At 41.6% G+C, this 14,805-nt stretch overlaps 2 protein-coding genes across 4 annotated transcripts in view; one reads left to right on the plus strand and one right to left on the minus strand.

Moving 5' to 3' along the window:
- Snmp2 (Sensory neuron membrane protein 2) overlaps window positions 1-9,728 on the plus strand; it is a 36,968-nt gene extending 27,240 nt beyond the window's left edge. Inside the window, exons 6-8 of the mRNA XM_034983564.2 lie at window positions 7,125-7,243; window positions 8,179-8,304; window positions 9,531-9,728. Of these exons, the coding sequence (XP_034839455.2) occupies window positions 7,125-7,243; window positions 8,179-8,304; window positions 9,531-9,728 (443 nt within the window). The remainder of the gene's footprint in view (window positions 1-7,124; window positions 7,244-8,178; window positions 8,305-9,530) is intronic.
- Window positions 9,729-10,786: 1,058 nt separating this feature from the next.
- The window catches only part of LOC117995637 (uncharacterized), a 41,886-nt gene continuing 37,867 nt past the window's right edge, over window positions 10,787-14,805 (minus strand). For all 3 annotated transcript variants that reach the window (XM_069508955.1, XM_069508956.1, XM_069508954.1), the window contains one exon: window positions 10,787-14,545. In XM_069508955.1, coding sequence (XP_069365056.1) covers window positions 13,090-14,545 — 1,456 coding nt within the window. In that variant the 3' untranslated portion in view covers window positions 10,787-13,089. The remainder of the gene's footprint in view (window positions 14,546-14,805) is intronic.

Genomic DNA, 14,805 nt, shown 5'->3' on the forward strand with positions numbered 1-14,805 from the left:
GGCCTTGCTCGTTTAGGGTTCGGTACATAACATATTTAGGCCACAGCTTACAAACTACTTTATCGATACTTTCAGTATACTAGTCGATGTTTTCAGTTAAAAATATTAGTTTTAATTTAAAAAATTCGTCATTTTTGGGTTAAGTCACTTTTCGTTCTAGGAGGACGATATTAGGTCCGTATATTCTGTGATACCCGCTACTTCGTCTGCGTGGAATTAGGTTTTTTAAAAATCCCGTGGGAACTCTTTGATTTTCCGGGATAAAAGTAGCCGTCACTATCCAGGTCTTCTATACCCTTCTATACCCATGCAAAAAATCACGTCAATCCGTTGCACCGTTGCGACAAATCAACAAACGAACAAACAAACAAACCAACAAAAAACACACTTTCACATTTAAAATAAAATTCCGTTTTCAGTTTGAGTTTGGTACAGTCGTGTATATAGTACACACAGAGAGACACATCAAAGCGCGGTCGAATTTCGCCAGTGTTTGATGTCATAGGAGTGATAGGATACTCAAAGGGGTAGCCGAACAAGAGGAGAGTAACTATAGGATTAACAGAACAAAGTAAATATTGAATACTAGCAGCTGCTCGCGACTTCGTCCGTGTTAAATTATTATTTTCTATAGTTTGCCCAATAACTATCTTTTCGGAGGACGTTCTCACAGATGGTGCTGTTCATGTCCTTCCAAGGAAAAGACGTAGTTTTTTTAAAAAATCGGACTTTTGAGTTTTTAAAAAAGCTAAATTATCACTCTCAGATTTCGTTTAACTTTATGCACAGTCATCATCATCATCAAGACGTCCACAGCTGGACACAGGTCTCTTGTAGGGACTTCTACACGCCACGGTCTTGCGCCGCCGCCATCCATTTAAAATAAATTTTGATCTTTTATCGTTTTGTATTTTATGTATTTTTTCTTGTACCTTTATTTGTATTTAAATTTATTATTAATCATCTAGTTAGTGTAAGTGGCACTGCCGTTCTAATTAGATATAAAAAAAAAACCAGCGGCTCCCTGCGGCTCGAGTTTAAGTACTGTACGTACAGTCAAAGGCCAAAACTCGTTTAGTACCTTAATGATCGCATTCGCTTGCACTGCACGGCACGGTTGTGCGCACATCTGAGTGTTTGTGTGGCGTGTTTTGGCACTTTTATAGAAGTTTTTTTTTAAAATAGAGATAGCGAGCAAACGAGCAGGCGGGTCATCTGATGTTAAGTGGGAACACCGCCGATGGGAGTTGGTTCCACAGTTTGCATGTGCGTGGAAAGAAGGATCTGGCACAGCGGACGGTCGAAGTGCACAACACACCCAGGTGGTGAGGGTAAAATTCCTTACGGTGGCGCGCGGTGCGGTTGTAGAAAAAGGAGGATGGAATGAGGTCAAAAAGCTCTTCAGAGCACTACCCATTATAAAGGTGATAGAACACGCATAGAGAGCTAACGTCTCTGCGGTGCTCCAGGCTTTCCAACGAGCCGGTTAGTTTGGGATCGTCCACAAGTCGAACAGCCCGCCTTTGGATCCGATCAAATGGAAGGAGTTGGTAATGGAAGGAGTTCATAAGTGCGACTGGTTTTTGATGCAACAGTTTTGGCGAATTGCTACTGGAATTCTGAGGCCGACCGTACCTATTCCGCTCCCGACCAGCCTGTGGTAGTCGCCGGTAAGTCGTAGGTAATTTCGGTAGTTACAGACGTTGCATAGTGACCGTAGAATTGTTAGAAATTTCGATTTTGATTTTATGTATTTTTTTTGCAAGATTTGCTATTAGGTCAGGCATACATCGTTGCAAACTATTCTACAAATCGATAGCTTTGGTGGTTTAGTTACTGAAATAAACGAGCTAAAAGCACAAAACGGTCGGGTTTTGACAACGTCTATAATTATTGATGACTTTAATAATAGCAGTTATTCAAGTCGCAGACAGACAATTCAATTCTGTTCTGTATGGAAATCGATATGTACCTATTCTGAATGGACCTATTTCAGGTATTGCATTCAATCATTTGCTCGAGATATCTAGCTACTTCCGGCCCAATATGACGCACTTGGAACTTGGAGGGCTATGTAAGTATATGCTGCATGTTGACTATCGTCGAGTTGGACTCCCACACGAAGGGTTCTGTACCATCGTACAAGATGATGAACTTTTTTTTTATAAATAGCAAAAATAGAAATATTTTAGACAATTAACTTTGACAAGTAGGTACCTTAGAATCGTCAAATGCATCTATTACTGGTTCGGAATACCTTTCTTACCGAGAATAACCAGCAAGAAACTCGGCGGTTGCTCTTTTAAAAGATTCCAATAAAAGTAATTGCAGTCCCGCGCATTGCTAAAGCGAGCTGCAGGTCAAATTCACGCTCTTGTATCATTTACATAATCTTCGATTGTGTTAAGTATGGGTTTATGTTTTTTTCAGGAGCATACTTGTAATAGATGTTTAAACTTGTGTAAAGGCAAGTCCAATCTTTTGCCGAACTTTGTTATATAAGGTCCAAAAGTCATTGCCACAAATGACTTTTGGACTTTCCCGAGGCAGAGCGTTGGAATTGGTTTCTAGTTTGCCTAGTAAGTGTATTGCCTATTGGTACGACAATATTGGAACGCGTGGGATTCGAACCGCCGCCGACCTTACGCATTTTAGTCCGCTTCTTTAACCGTTGAGCTGTCGAGGCTTTTTAAATTGATCATATAGGAGATATTATAAATTGATGCATGCATTTTTAAATAATGTTAAAGGTCAAAACGTGAAATCTTGAAAGTTGCACACGCTATGCTGTGCAATTGGGCAGCATTGTAACAGGCCTCTATCTATCTATCTATGTCTACCTACCACCTACCTTTAGTACACGAAAGGTCGGGATGGCAATCGGTGTGGGAACGCCCCGCATATCCGCTCAGCCCCCGCGCTAACCTGGTGCGGGATAGCGCGGGTGCTGTGCGGGTGTGCGGGGCGTTCTCCCACCCCATATCCTGATTGCCATCTTGACCTGTCGCGAACTACAGACACCCACTTCAATTTACTAGGTATCTTTCTTTAGACTTTTACCGTGTATCTTCCCGTCCCGTCTTGAATCGCAACTCTCATACACTCCTGCGCGGTCTGCGTTTCCTACCAATCACAGTCTGAGTATCTTTAAAATAAGCCTAAATAGCTAACTGGTAAAGGAGTGAACTGAAAGGTCGACGGTTCAAACTTCAAACCCCGCCCGTTGCATTATTGTCGTACCTACTCATAGCACAAGCTTCACGCTTAGTTGGAGAGGAAAGGGGATTAGTCATTTAACAGGGCTAATATATTCTTTAAAAACAAGTCTAGTAATCTAATGCGAAATGAAACCAGAGACAAAAATTATGTTACTAGCTAGACGCATCTCTTGTCTCGTCTCGTGTCTCGTCTCGCCCCTCATTACTCATACGAACGTGTAAATGCGCCTTTATGTGCAATATAATTTTAAACTAACGACCTTATTTAACCCATGAATCCAACAGCTTTTTACTTCTTGAAAGCAAATACTTTTGCAATAGTGGACACACTTTTTTAATTAAAAATTGGTAAATTTTGCTTTGCATTAAAACTATGGAGATACTAGCGACCGTAGGTCGACCAGACACGAATCGAACCTCAACTGGAGATGGAGACCATTTTACAGAGCATGGGAAATATCACGTGAAATAAAAATCGCGATGCAAAACCTCAAAAGTTTAAAAAAATTACATTTAATCTCGCTTTTTATTTTATAAATTTCACACGCACATAGACCCGAGATGCTAAAGAGAGTGTAGAGAGAGAGAGTTAGAAAGTTGGGAGTCCCGCACCGGTAATCGCTGATTTTGAAGACGCCCGAAGTTGGGTACGCCTGGATGGATGGTATCTAGCAACTCCAAGTCCGTGGTTTTCAATGTGTACTTATCGCACCAAGAAGTGTGTACGGGAAGGCGACAAGACAAAAAGTTTCAAAACAAAAAGACTCCAATGTATTAGTAAGCTATTAAAATTAAATTAAATACTGAAAGTAGGTCAGCTCGTTCCACGATTTTAGCGCGAATTTTATTCGAGAGCACTTTGTATAGGCACTTCGTTGCAGCTATTAATGCCGCGGGCCAGCGCGCAGTACGAACGGCACAGCAGGGGGTTTTGGTGAAGCATCCGTTGCCAAATACACAACGCAGTTAAGAAGTTACCGTCGCATGCCTTGGCGTCCCTAAGCATGCCATCGCAACCAGCCGCGGCATCCTGCCAATGTTCATGGGCGGCGATAATCACTTAACATCAGGTGACCCGCCTGCTCGTTTGCTCGCTATATCTATTTAAAAAAAAATCCTCACTCAGTATTTTTACGTGGAACGAAATGTAATATACCTTTTAAATAATGTATACCGCTAGTGCCCTCAATTTCCCTTCACGTTTCCCTCAGCCCGGTGACGCCGTACTAGCTTAAGTGCAATACAAAAAAACCGATCAAGTGCGAGTTAAACTCGCGCACCAAAGGTTCCGTACCTTGGAAGGAAACGTATACTTTTTTAATTCATTTAATCAAAGGAATGAAATGAATTGTTAAATAAGGCTTGATAGCGAATTGATGCTCTTAATTAACATAAATCTATTTCCTATATCATTAAACTTAAGTGATTTCATTATTTGTTAAATTATTCAACCCACCTCAAAAACGAACTCCCTTTGTTTCGGAACGCACAACTTTTGTTCGTGAAGGATTAGCTGACTTCTAAAACAGATTTTTATTTATTTTTAAGCATCATAGTTTTTGAATTATAGTGCAAAATGTCGAAAAAATGCGTCTGTTGCACAGAACCCTCGATGCGCGAGCCTGACTCACACTTGGCCGGGTTTTTTTTAACCTTGTGTTTCTTACAAAAGCTGTTAATCAATTTTAAGTTCTTTCGCACGACTTATCCGTATTAATTTACATGCTTTATGTAGCTGCCTGGAATCGTATGTTGACCTGGCACCTAGGATTTGAATAATGTACTTATTTTTTTAATATACTTAGTTCCGTTGGTGGTTCAATAAAAAAACCGCCTTTTTTACCATTTTAATACGGAACCATAGAAAAATGCACTTACTGTATTATGCGAACAAGGCTGATTTAAAATTCTATAAACATCAATGTCAGTACAAAGTGTCTAGGACCTGAATAGACTAGAAATTGTTTTTGATTCGTATATAGTACGAGACAGGTTGAAATGTCAATCGAGGCATGAGGCGTAGGGAAGGCCCGGACCCGCACGTCACCCACGCTCGCCCGCACCGAGTTAGCGCGGGGGCTGTGCGGGTGTGCGGAGCGTCCCCACCCCCAATTGCCATCTCGACCTGTCGCGTATCATACCTACCTAGTACCTACTCATCACCATCAGGTACTGAGGAAGCTGGTCTTAAAATTAATAGAGCCAGTTTTATTGATGAATAATAAAACGAAGATTTCATGTTCTTGTTTATTAATAAGTTATTATGATTTGAGTACAAGTTTTTAATTGTTGTAGGAAACTACTTATGGTCCAGGGGATTTAATAATAAAAATAATCCATACTTCCATAGTAATATTATAAATGCGAAAGTGTGTCTGTCTGTCTGCTAGCTTTTCACGACTCAACCGTTCAACCGATTTTAACGAAATTTGGTACTGAGAAAGTTTGCATCCCGGGGAAGGACACAGGCTACTTTTTATCCCGGAAAATTGAAGAGTTCCCACAGGATTTTTCAAAAACCGATATCCACGCGGACGAGGCCGCGGGTATCATCTAGTTAGGAATAATTTAAAAAGTTTCAAAAAACCCTGACTGCGGTTTTTACTGCATTTTTTCAGTCCGCACATGAAAGTGCATAAAATCCGCCATTTTGAAGATAATGATGTCAAACTCACTCAGGTAACTCACTGGTTTACCGTAAATAATTTACTTTTAAATGCAAAAAAAACTATGTGTGTTGAATTCGCACTGCCCAATGCCAAGAACACAAGTAACATTAATTTAATGATAAATAACGATACATTGAAAATAGAAGAGACTACAACATTTTTGGGGATAACCTTAGATGCGATGCTTCAATGGGGCACCCATATATTAACTCTTGCTAGCAAATTAAGCTCTGCCGCTTACGCTGTTAGAAAGATTCTGCAGTTAACTGACGTGGAAACCGCAAAGATAGTATATTTTGCTTACTTCCATAGTATTATGTCTTATGGAATCTTAATATGGGGTAAAGCGGCAGATATTGGGACAATTTTTGTATTACAAAAAAGGGCAATACGCGCAATTTATAACTTAAGACCACGCGATTCCCTTCGAGAGAAATTTAAGGAAATAGATATCCTTACTGTAGCCTCTCAATATATTTATAATAACATAATTTTTGTAAGACAAAATATTCTTAGTTACAAGAAAATTGGTGATCTACACAATAGGCTAACTAGAAACAGAGACAAACTTGCAGCTCCTGCCTTCCGCCTCAGGAAAGTCCAAAAGTCATTTGTGGGTATGGGTATTACCTTTTATAATAAAATCCCGCAAACTATTTTGGACTTACCTTTGCACAAGTTTAAAAAATCTATTAAAAATATGCTCCTGAAAAAAGCATATTACACAATTGAAGATTATCTAAATGATAAAAGAGCGTGGATTTGACCTGCAGCTCGTTCCAGCAACGCACAAGACTGCAAATACTATTTTATACATGGCATAATCGTGTACCTATATCAAATATTTGAAAAGAGCAACCGCCGAGTTTCTTGCTGGTTCTTCTCGGCAGGAAAGGCATTCCGAACCAGTGGTAGATGCATCCGACTATTCGTAAGCACTTGTAAAAGTTTATACGAATAAAAAAGATTTTCATTTCATTCATTTCATTTAAACGAGGCGCAGAGAGCCGCACAGGCGGAGACCGACTGTGCGGCGTGGCGTGTGTGAACAGGGTTGTTGCAGATGCCAATATCTTGACATCGGATGTATATGCGGATGTGGATTATTAGAAATTCACAATGCGGATGTCTGAGTTAATGCAAATGTTCCGCATTTGCGGAAATGAATATCTGTAACACTCCTGTTGGGTACCATTGTACACTTTTTGAATGGAAGGGGATAAATTTTTGTTGGCAGGTGCTCTTATGGTGCTGAGCTACCCTCACTTCTTGTATGCCGACTTCGGGTATAGGAACGGTCTCATCGGCATGCGTCCCGATGAGGAGCAGCACAGGTTGTTCGTCGACCTGGAACCTGTAAGTACAGATCTTCATCATTTCTACCCGTGTCCACTTTTTTTTAATTCAAATACAAATTAGCCCTTGACTGCAATCTCACCTGATGGTAAGTGGCGATGCAGTCTAAGGTGGGTGCGGGCTAACCTGGAAGGAGTATGGCAGTTTTTATTAAAATCATACACCTTTGGTTTCTACACGGCATCGTACCGGAACGCTAAATCGCTTGGCGGCACGACTTTGTCGGTAGGGTAGTAACTAGCCACGGCCGAGGCCTCCCACCAGACCAGACCAGAAATTAGGAATTATAAAATTCCAAATCCCTGCCAGGAATCGAACCCGCGACCTCCCACTAATAACACCACAGCGCTTACTACTGCGCCAGGGAGGTCGTCAAACTGAGCCACTACTGAGAACAGCTCCCCTATCAGAGCCAAAAGAATGGTTTCCACCTCGCTGGCCAATTATTGTGGATTGGCATCCTTTACCATACTATACAACAATACACCATACAACCCTGCGCCCGTGTGCGCTGCACACCTTGCATCGCAAGTAAAGCCGACACTAGACTTCCCACAGCTTTCATTGAGAACATAATAGGTATTGTAAAAAACTCTCAGGCATGCAGCTTTCCTCGCGATGTTTTCCTTGCCATTAAAGCGAGTGACAGGTATAGCTTAATACGCACATAACTGCGAGGAGTTAGAGATTTTTTCTTGTGATGTAACCACGAATTCAAGGTTTTCATATTTTTCCCCTCATGTCTGCTGTAAGACCTACCTTCCTGCCAAACATAATTCTCTAAAAACAAGGAATTAGCAATTTTAAATTCAGTAAAAAGTGCTTCTACAGTTCTACACCATTCTCATTCTGAGAGGTGACCTGTGCTCAACAGTCGGCCGGCGATGGATTCAGAAGATGATAATGATGATGACAATTTGTTTTATTCTCTCTAGAACACCGGCACAGTCGTCCGCGGCATGAAGAGGGCGCAGTTTAACGTGTTCATGCGGCCCGTCACCGCGATCCCCGCCACGCAGCCCTTGCGCACTACCCTCATGCCGATACTGTGGGTGGAAGAGGTATACTCCGCCACAGGTTGAGATGGCAATGGGGTATGAGGCGGGGGGACGCCCTACACACACGCACGTCGCCGGCACTGGATTAACGCGGGGGCTTGTCGGGTGTGCGGGGTGTTCCCTTCCCGATTTCCATCTCGACCTGTTGCGTACCTACTATATCATCATCATCATCAACCGATAGACGTCCACTGCTGGACATAGAGGTCTCTTGTAGGGACTTCCACACGCCACTGTCTTGCGCCGCCGCCATCCAGCGGCTCGTCTGATGTCGTCTGTCCACCTAGGCGGGGGGTCTTCAACACTGCGTCTTCCGGTGCGAGACTGCCATTCCAGCACCTTGGGACCCCAACGTCTATCGGCTATTACGAACTATGTGCCCTGCCCATTGCCACTTCAGCTTCGCAACTAGTTGAGCTATGTCGGTTACTCTAATTCTTCTACGGATCTCCTCATTACCAAATCACATCGACATCGAAATTAAAGGGTCCTAAATGAGTCCGAAGAAACATCCAATATTGGTCGTAGATTTGTTATATCAGTAAGACCACAGAGTAAGACCGAAGCCGTATTCTATCTTGTGTCTATGTATTCTATGAAATTGATTTGTTATAAATATAGCTGTTACCGGCTGTTATTGATTTTATTGAAAACAGCTTCATATTATCGGTAGGTATATCTACTAAATCTTAGTAAGCCACGAACATACATACGAAGCCACGGACATACGAAGTTTTGATATCTGCATCCATAGACTTGAGATAACCACATCACTGTCTGCATCAAAGTACCTACGTCAAACACATTGATATGTCGAATGGGCAAACCGTGTCTTAATCTAACGGATAATCATAGTATAGTTCACTCTGTCATAGATTAAATAACACCAAATAGTGCTATTTAATCCATTCTATTTCGAAGATGCTACTCTACTCAGTAGTATCTTCTTTCCTAACCGGTGGTACTGGTGGTAGTCTTGACATATCACCAATATAGTCACTTTATAGTCCGTACAAAATGACTACTCACGCGCTATTTTAACTCTATGGGTCAACTGTCATGCCAAAAGTACGGGTCACCTTCAATAAAAGGACTAAAATTGTACTTTTGACATGAAATTAGACACAAAAGTTAAAAAGGCGTGTGAGGAGTTAAATTTTATGCGTTGTAAGTGGCACAGGCTGTCCTACAAGAAATAAGATACATAAATTCATTAAAGTTTTTTCCAGGGCATGGACTTACCAGATGACTTCGTGGACATGGTGAAGAACCGATTGCTCGCCAATTTGAGGCTGGTAGACATCCTCGTACCAGTAGTCATAGCTCTCAGCTGCTTGGTGCTAGTCCTGGGAGTGATCATCCTCGTCCGAGTCAAGACCAGGAGTCCCGGGACACCACACCGGAAAAACATACAGCTCACGAATTAAATCGTTTTAAATAAATTATGTAGTCCATTTTTCCTTATCTTGAAAAAAAAGTCACCCTCCTTTTTCTACAACCGCACCGCACGCCACTGCAAGCGATTTCACCCATACCACCTAGCTGCCTGCTGCACTTCGACCGCCCGTTGTGCCAGATCCTTTTTTCGGGTTCATGCACATGCAAACTGTGGAATCGACTTCTTCTGGCGGTGTTCCCATTAGATTACGATAAACAAGTAGCTTCTCGCTGAAATGAAATGAAAGACGCGTAGATAGGTAGGTACGTCTCTACTATAGGCACTAGCATAAGCTATCTAGCTATTACGACGTAGACATCCGCTAAAAAAGGATTTTTGAAAATTCAACCCCTAAGGGGGTATAACATGTGTTCGAAATTTGTGTAGTCCACGCTGACAAAGTCGCGGGCATAAGCTAGTAATATATAAAAAGATAAACATACAATATCAATAATAAGATCGACATAAAGATGCTCGAATATCGGCCCAATAGTTTCTCGGGTAAAAGAAAGTTAAAAACCGGTCAAATGCGTGTCGAACTCGCAAACGAAAGGTTCCGTACCATCGTACAAGATTGTGTACTTTTAAATTTAGGTACATGGCGGCTATTTTGTAAATTTTATTTGACGCTATAGCGGCCAAAAAGCTGTGGTAGGCTAGTGCGCTTAGGTCGGGGGTTCGATCCCGGGCACGCACCTCTAACTTTTCGGAGTTATGTGCGTTTTAATTAATAAAATATCACTTGCTTTAACGGTGAAAGAAAACATCGTGAGGAAACCTGCATGCCTGATAGTTCTCTATAATGTTCTCAAAAGTGTGTGAAGTCTACCAATCCGCACATGGCCAGCGTGGTAGACTATGGTAAAAACCCTTCTCACTCTGAGAGGAGACCCGTGCTCTGTAGTGAGCCGGCGATGGGTTGATCATGAGGATGATGATGAGAGCGGCATACCCTCCCTACTCTGAAAATATCAGCTGCCTACCTACGGTTCATGAGACACGGTAGAGTCGTGAGCTAGCTGTGTGTAAGTAAATGAAAACAAAGTGTCAACATTGAGCTTTATTTAAAGAAATTAACTCGTTCATCTTCATTCGCTAAACATAGATAAAGTAACTCGTTACACACGCTAACTCGTTATTCCAGTAAACCTTCAAAATAAGTCTTTATAACGGATAGATACACGATCATACGTTCGGAGGCCGACGAGGGTAGGTCCCATAGAACGTGTCGTCATCGGACATTACAAACTTTTCTTTTATCGTAGCGAAATTTCATCAGGATCATTTTAGGATCCCGTTGGCACCCTTCGGGTACGGAACCCTAGAGATGATCCTGATGACATTCGTGACCCTGCCACGAAAAAAAAAGTTTGTTTTCTTTGTTCTATAGAACAATTAAAGAAAGGAAAATCTCAATTGTTGTATGGAAAGAATTAGGATAAAATTTGTATCATAGTCCGATCACGTCAAGTTGTATGTAACAAATAGGACTTGCCCGCCGCCGACGAGGCTCGCGGAGTTTCTTCCCCGGACTAGAAAACATCGATAACTAAATAAGATCCCTCGGTCCACTACTCAAAACAGCAATGAACAAAAATAAACCAAAATCAAATAATATTACGCCGCAGCCACGTCACCGGCCTTCGCGAACTATGAGTATATCAATTTGAAAATAATATAGCTAAACTGTTGTAAATAAATTATATTTTTGTTTTCACGATACAATTCCTTCACAATAATAACGGAGCATGATCCCAGAACTGTCAGATTACTATTTTCTGAGAGACGAAATGTACGTTTAACGTACACATATCTGCTATAGTCAACGCATTTTAAACTGAGTCGTCGAGTTATCTGTCTGTTTCGCTCACACTTACAGGTCGTAGGTAAGTGCGAGCGAAACATACAGATAACTCGACGACTCAGTTTAAATTGCATCTACTATAGTTTAATTTTTATTATCTTTAATTTCAGGATTTTTTTCTTATTGAAATATGTCACTCTGTAAGGCCTCACATACATTAATTACTTAGGTACTAACGTAATGCCTTCTTGTACGACTATAGAAGAGCCCTAGCCTGAAAGCTAGTTTGTTCCGACGCGCAATATTTACGTATCAGCTGCTAAAAGTACCTACGTAAAACATTACTCACTTTCCTTAAAGTGTGAGGGCTGATTTTATTTTCAGAAAAAAAAGGAGAAAATTGTTGCACCCGTGCAAAGCCGGGGCGGGTCGCTAATATGCAATACTGCCAGACACTTCCCTGCCCATCGCCAGCCGCCAGAACCTAGCTTTAATTTTTTTATTTATTATGATACTTAGGAAACATATATAAAAATCAAGACTCAAAACGAAATTAGTAGATATTATGCTTGCGTTGAACGTTCATATTAACGCTACTCTCTCCCACGACTAACGTCTGGCAGCACTGGGATCTTGGACCGTAATAATGAAATTGTATCCACATTTCTCCAAATGTCACGCAAGTACAATACAACTAATATAATACAAGAAATGTAACCACACAACAGTTTGAAGTATCGATCGATAGACCGCCTGTTAACCGACCTCGCAGGGAAGGGTAAGGGCGCTCACTACACATTTACACATCGATTTCAGTTTATAGGTATCATATATTTCAATAGTGGAATTCACATCTAACTTATTTACAGGACGCTGCATCTTAAAAAATATAGCTAACTAAATAAAATTATATTAAAGCCAACATATTTTCAAACGTTATAAAGTTTTACACCAAATTTTAAATGTTTTGTATTTTTGTCACTACGTAATGTGAAATTCGCGCGGCAAAAGAAATCATTTAATTTTGGTAGTTAATATAACACATACGAAAGCGCTGATACTGATAACATTAAAGTGTATATATTCTGGAAAGTTTTCTATTAGACACATTAAATTAGCGCTGATATTCTATGACTAACTCTACGAACGCCTATTATCTTAGCTCCAGGTTCGCGGAGAGATACACGCTTCAATCCCTCCGAATAAACATTTCGTTGGATAGTACATTGAAATTAAAAGATTTCATTTCAATTTGAAAAGTAACAATCTTTCGAATGCCAATAAATAATATCCAAAGTTAATAATATAATATTACAATTAGCTAATATAATTAAAAAAGACAATTTATGTCTAATTTTACTATGTTTAAAGTTGCGATGCTTCCTGGGTTAATAAAAATATAATAAAAGATAAACAGTATGTACAAAAAAGAAAATAATGAAAATTTAGATTAAAGTTCTGGTCGAAATGTCATAAAAAGTGACATTGATAAAGAGCTAGAATATTATGTACAAGATATTTACAATGGGCCACGCGAGGCGCGAGTTCACTCGAGCAGCGAGCGCCGCTCGTCGTGGCTGCGCTTGCGCCCCTTGGCGTGCGCCAGCATGGTGACCAGCTTCTTGTGGCTGTCGCCCACGATCCAGCCGTGCTGCTGCGGGTGCTCGGGCTCGTCGCCCGGCCAGCACAGCGGCGGCGGGCGCGCGCGAGCGGCGGGCGCGGGCCGGCGGCGGCGCGCGCGTCTGCGCCGCACGTGCGCCGCCAACACCGACTCGGCACTGGTGGGCCGCGGCGCCGCGTCCCCCTCCGACTCCGAGCTCCACGTCTCGGCCAGCACGTTCTGCTTGCCCACCGCGCACTTGCGCCGCGCGCGCTGCCGCGCCACGCCGCCCGCCTCCGACGCCTCTTCCGCCGCCCACCGGCAGTCGTCTCTCGCAGGCGAATGCTTGACCTCCTCGTGCGAATCGCGATACTTGGATTTGCAAAAGTCGTTATCGGCCACGTCTGCGTCCCTGTACTTGCCGAATGTAGTATTCGATTTGATCACTCGGCTCTGCGTGGTGTATTCTTTTGCTGATTCGTATTTGTGTGCGTTTCGTTGACTGATTAATTCTTCGAAAGGAGTCACGGACATGCTGGGCTCGGGTTTCCTCGTGAGCACGACGGGAGGTAGCTCGTCACGTTTCGATTGTACATTCTCCTTCCTTTTCGGCGACAGAATACAATACGAGCTAGCAGGCGGAGTATCTTCTTTAGGAGGCTCTTCATCCTTCGATTGTTCTTTAGGTTCATTTTCAAGTAAACTATCGAATAACTGATCGAGATTAGCCTTAGGCTTCGCGAAATGTTTAGTGTTCTTTTTGTCAGTACGAACAGCATTGTGCTTGAATATTTTGCCCATGACCGCGTTCTTCTCGATGACATCTTTCCTCTTAAGCGGCGATGCTTTCTTGGTCTCGTTATTGCCTTTTCCACATCCTATCTCGCACGAAAGCACACTGTTCTCGGTCTCGTCCTCGCTGAACAGCAAGTCATCCATGTACACAAAGTCGTCACCGTCAGATACACTGTCACTGGAGGAATGCGTCAATTCGTTCGCATACGTCTTCGATGTGCTTGGCATTTCTTTATTACTTATGCTTTTAAATCTCTCCATTAAAGTGGACGGTCTGAATTCAAACAACTCAGCATCTTCTGTGTCTAAGAACTCATATACGTCCACTTTTCTCTGAGATGAGTCTTTAGTTACGTGATCGCTGTCAGATTTACTGCTCACGTCGGAACTCTTCCGCTCCCTTTTTCTTTTGGAATTATTCTTTTTCTTCTTTTTAAATGAATTTCCTACGGAAGGGACGATTGCAGACATATCGATGTCCGATGTTAATATTGAAACCTTTATGCCGTCGAATCCTTTCAAAGCTCCTTTGGTGGGTACAATGTTTTGACTTTTTTTAGAGCTTTTCTTTCCTTTCTTTCTATCGGACTTCTTCCGGTTTTTGTGACTGCAACAGAATTAAGTATTAAATAATTTAATCAGAAAATAATAAATGACATCACCTACAGTAGAGGTTTTTGCGGGCCAATAATTGCAGGTAAATAATATTACAATGAAAATTTTATTACAACACTAAAGATATCAATGCCCTGAAATGATATTTAACCTAAAAGTATGCTATTTAACGTAATTCGTATTTTTTATTTATTGGCCAGCATAAAACCCCAAAATCGTACTAAATGTGAATGATGTCCTTAAATAATGAGG

Source organism: Maniola hyperantus, chromosome Z (genome assembly GCF_902806685.2).
Source record: "Maniola hyperantus chromosome Z, iAphHyp1.2, whole genome shotgun sequence".
NCBI lineage: Eukaryota > Metazoa > Arthropoda > Insecta > Lepidoptera > Nymphalidae > Maniola > Maniola hyperantus.